This window comes from Drosophila simulans, chromosome 2L (assembly GCF_016746395.2).
Source record: "Drosophila simulans strain w501 chromosome 2L, Prin_Dsim_3.1, whole genome shotgun sequence".
In the NCBI taxonomy this organism is placed as follows: Eukaryota; Metazoa; Arthropoda; class Insecta; order Diptera; family Drosophilidae; genus Drosophila; species Drosophila simulans.
Window position 1 is genome coordinate 6,070,415 of NC_052520.2, and position 3,974 is coordinate 6,074,388.

Consider the following 3,974-nt stretch of genomic DNA (forward strand, 5'->3'; position numbering starts at 1 on the left):
TTGCAAAATTTCATTTTAGTTTGGCATATACAATGTAGGTATAGTTTGTTTTCCTGTGTTGTCACTTAGTCAAATTGCAGCAATTGGCATTATGCGTATTAAGCATTAGCATAACTAAGTTAATTATATATAAAAGATCACTTAACGAGTCCCAAACCCAAACCCAAACCGTACACAATAATAAGTTACGTGCATAAAACTATATACACATAATAATGAGAACGAAAAACCATGGCCATATTGGCGCTTAATATTTATAAAATACCTATAATACTTATTTATTATGAACTCTGCTCGCCAAACTTCTTCCTTCCCCTCCACGATTAGTGTCAACAGCATCTTGGACATCATGTACCCATCATTTTATATGCATTTTATACACTAAATAAGGGAAAACTGAGGAGAAAGGATCGGTAACTTTAATTTTACACACGGAGAATATTGAACTGATAAACAAGAAGAAAGCAAGCATAACTAGGTTTATATACATTTTCAAACCAGAAGATAACAAATATAATTAAGAGCGTCAGCATAGTTTTTGTAAACGCAGAGTTAATACATAGATTTAAATTCTAAAATCAAATATTGCATGAAAAAACGCAAATGAAATCTGAAAATCAATAAACAAGCGTGAAATAAACAAATTCGGTGTATGTGTATTTTATTGGGCGTTTTAAATATATGTTTTACATTAAATTAAGAGCTTACCTGTTTCGTTATGGAAATATCAGTTGAAGTAACTTGATTCAAATTGATCATGCAAATGTAGATGGCATCCATTCTGGAGGTTAATAGGTCATCAGGATTCACGACAAGTTATCAATTAACCCTCTTTGAAATATTTTACCCTGTTTTGTGCCACTTAATTGAAAGCGAATAAAACTTCGTAATTTCATTACTGAATGCATTTATATATCATTCACTTGTGACTATACGAATGGTGTGCTAAACCCACCACAGTTCGATTAGCTAACATTTTGATTATAAAAATGGTTTTACAATTCATTCGACTGCTTCAACTAGTCGCAGTCGGTTTTCCTGTTTGCCTTTGTATAAATGAAATATTAATTAAATTTTAAAAATCATGTACAACGGGCAGAGCTGCCAAACGAGCAAGGCTTCGTTTGCGGGGGCTAGAGAGATAAGCAAATTATGATACAACTAAGCAAACATTGCAATTAGTATAAGAGATAAGGCAGCCGGCACAAACTATGCACTTAAACTAATTAACATGATGGGAGGGGTGGGACGACGCTGGGAGTGCTGGGGGGAGTTGTGGCTTATTGCAGAAAACTAAACCCTGTTTACAAACTAATAATGCAAATCGATTAACTCCCTTCTGGCCATTGAGCATCAGATGCCAATGTAGGAGCACAGCACGAACACGGCGAAAATCATGACGATCAGAAAGACGATGGCAATCCAGGCGGGGATTGTACCTAAAAGAGGTTTGCAGTGAGATATTTTCCAATTTTGCACGCTTATTGCTTACGTCTTTGGGGCAGACTGTGGATGCAGACTTTGTTGTCCACCGAAATGGACAGAACGGCTGCCTCCGTGTCGCTGGAGATGGGCGGTCCCTCCTCGTTGGTAATGGGCAGGAACTGGAGGCCAGTTACGAACATGGAGTGTGCATGGGGAATGTGGAGCACGCGCTGCAAAACGTAAGCAAAGAAGTGGGGTTAAGACATTAACATACACTTTGATTAGTTGCCTCTACTCACCTGCAGACTGAATGCAATGTACATGGATACGCTGCCCGAGAACATCGTGCCGACGGCCACAAACCGACCGTCGTCCCGCACTGCCAGTGACGAGAGGCTTTCGTCAATGGCCACAGCCTGGCGCAGTTGCCCGCTGGCACAGTCCCAGTGCTGCAGGAAGCCACGCTGCTTTCCCACCTTGCCCAGCGGATTGGCAATGGTAAAGAGGCGGTAGTTATCCTTTTGCGCCTCCACGGTTCCGTAGCGGCACCGTTTGAACAGGTACTTGGCCCCCTCGGGCGTTTTCCACTGCAGTTTGTGTTGCAGCTGGCCGCTGGCCAGGTCCCACACCAAGCCCTGTGCATCCTTGGAGATGCTGGCAATAAGCTTGCTGTCGGGACTGAAGTCCAGGTCATCGATCTCCTTGCTGTGTGCCGCCAGCTCGGCGGCCAGCGTCATCTGTGGAAACGACCAGACGCGCAGCTTGCCGTCCGTGCCGCCAGTGGCCATCAGCCGGCCATTACCGCTGATGCGCACCACGCGCTGCAGGGGCTCGGCGCCCTTGAGGAAGTCCGTCTGGATCACATCCGCCGCCTGGATGTCGAAGTGCAGTCGCCGAAACTGCCGCAATATGTCGGCGGTGGACTGGGGTGGCTTATGCCCGTTGGCCACTGGCTCCACGCCCGAGTGTGCGTTTCGCTGGCGCACGTTGCCGTTCTCGTGCGGCCGTTCCTCCGGAGCAGGCTTGCCGTCTCCGACGCCCACTCCATTTCCATTCCCATCCTCTTCAGATTGAACGCGCGGCTGGACGTAGTACATCTGGCAGTGCGCCTCCTGGCCGGCGCACAGATAGCCCCTACGGCCGCCGTTGCGCACCGCGAAGTTCATCACTACATTGGCGCCGGTCTCATGGCGCAACACCTCCTCCGCGCAGAAGTGGCTGCCGTTGTGGTACAGCTCGTAGATCTCCTGGAAAGATCAATCGTCGATTAGAAACATCACAAAAATGGGGCAGAGCGAGGTGAGTTCATACAAAGCCGTTCGCCACTCCCGTCTTGCTGGAGCCACCGCCTCCGGCCACCAGAATGTGTCGGCTGGTCAGCATGTCCACGGCGTACAGCGGGAAGTTCACGCGGGCCAGCAGGCCGTCGCTGGGACGGCGGGTGGGGGCCATTATCAATAATATATCACAATCGACCGGACGCTGGGGGCGGGGGGATTGGGGCTGAGTGATTGACTCGAGTTTATCAGCTCTGGCCGCGGGGCAGGCACATCTATTTGGGTCTACCGCTGGCACACTCCGGCTGTTAACTGACTGGGAACTGTGGGTCGATTCAGTGGACGCTAATCATGGGAACTGTATTCTTATTGTGTTTTGGACTGAGAAAGTTGTCTTAAAAATCCACGTACACTGAATAGCGGTGGCAGGGCGAGCTATCGATACATCGATAGGCAGATGGTGATTGGTGTCATAGCAGTCAGTTGTCTTCAGCTGATGAACAGGGCTGCCAGACTGGTGACGTGAGCAAACAGCTGATGGGCTCCAATGTTAACAGCTGGAAATATAAAAATATTTACAGCTGTTCTCTAATCGATAGATAACTTTAAAAATCATCGCATTAAGTTTAATGTTTTTAAGTGAATAATTGTCAACCATTCTTTTCCACAAATGAATTCAAGTATATTGATAATTTTGACATTTTATTTTTTATATATATTTTGACATTGTACCCGGTACGCTGTCTACCTTGCTGGTACTCTTTACCTTGTACCTAGAAGTACTATATACCAAATACACTGTACAATGTACCACCAACCTTTGCGGGCTTTAAAATAAAAAATAAACAATTTTACCCACTGCCACAACTTGAAAAAATCATTTTTTTTCCAAGTGGTATAAGATATTATAATATTTCAGGATTGTCATTAATGCGGTGGAGCTCAGCAGTGGTCTTCCTGATTCTTTGTTGTGAGAAAATGACCTTCAATCGCTGGTGGGCGGCACAAAGGGGACCCCGAAGTCATATTTATACACTCCTTTACGTGGGAGTTATGTATGTATGTATGTACATACATCAGACAAAGGTGTGAAACGTGTTGAACGAGTTATTGTTCAAATCTGCAGCATCTAAAATTCTTTATTAGGCGTTTCTTATTGCTATTTTCTCTTACTTTTGTCACCTCTGCTTTGCTAACTTTATCAGATTTCAATAAAATTTCTCATCAATTTTACCATAGGCTGTATTTAAATTTAAATGGGCGTTAAAGTGA

The 3,974-nt window shown here is 45.0% G+C and overlaps 1 protein-coding gene across 1 annotated transcript; it reads right to left on the reverse strand.

Annotated features, from left to right (window-relative positions):
* Positions 1-890: 890 nt before the first annotated feature.
* On the reverse strand, positions 891-3,187 carry LOC6731174 (prolactin regulatory element-binding protein). Its single transcript, XM_002078296.4, has 4 exons — positions 2,737-3,187; positions 1,725-2,672; positions 1,493-1,655; positions 891-1,439 (listed from the first exon to the last, which is right to left on the reverse strand). The coding sequence occupies exons 1-4, from the start codon at positions 2,875-2,877 to the stop codon at positions 1,354-1,356; spliced, it is 1,338 nt and encodes a 445-aa protein (XP_002078332.1). The 5' UTR covers positions 2,878-3,187; the 3' UTR covers positions 891-1,353.
* Positions 3,188-3,974: the final 787 nt, after the last annotated feature.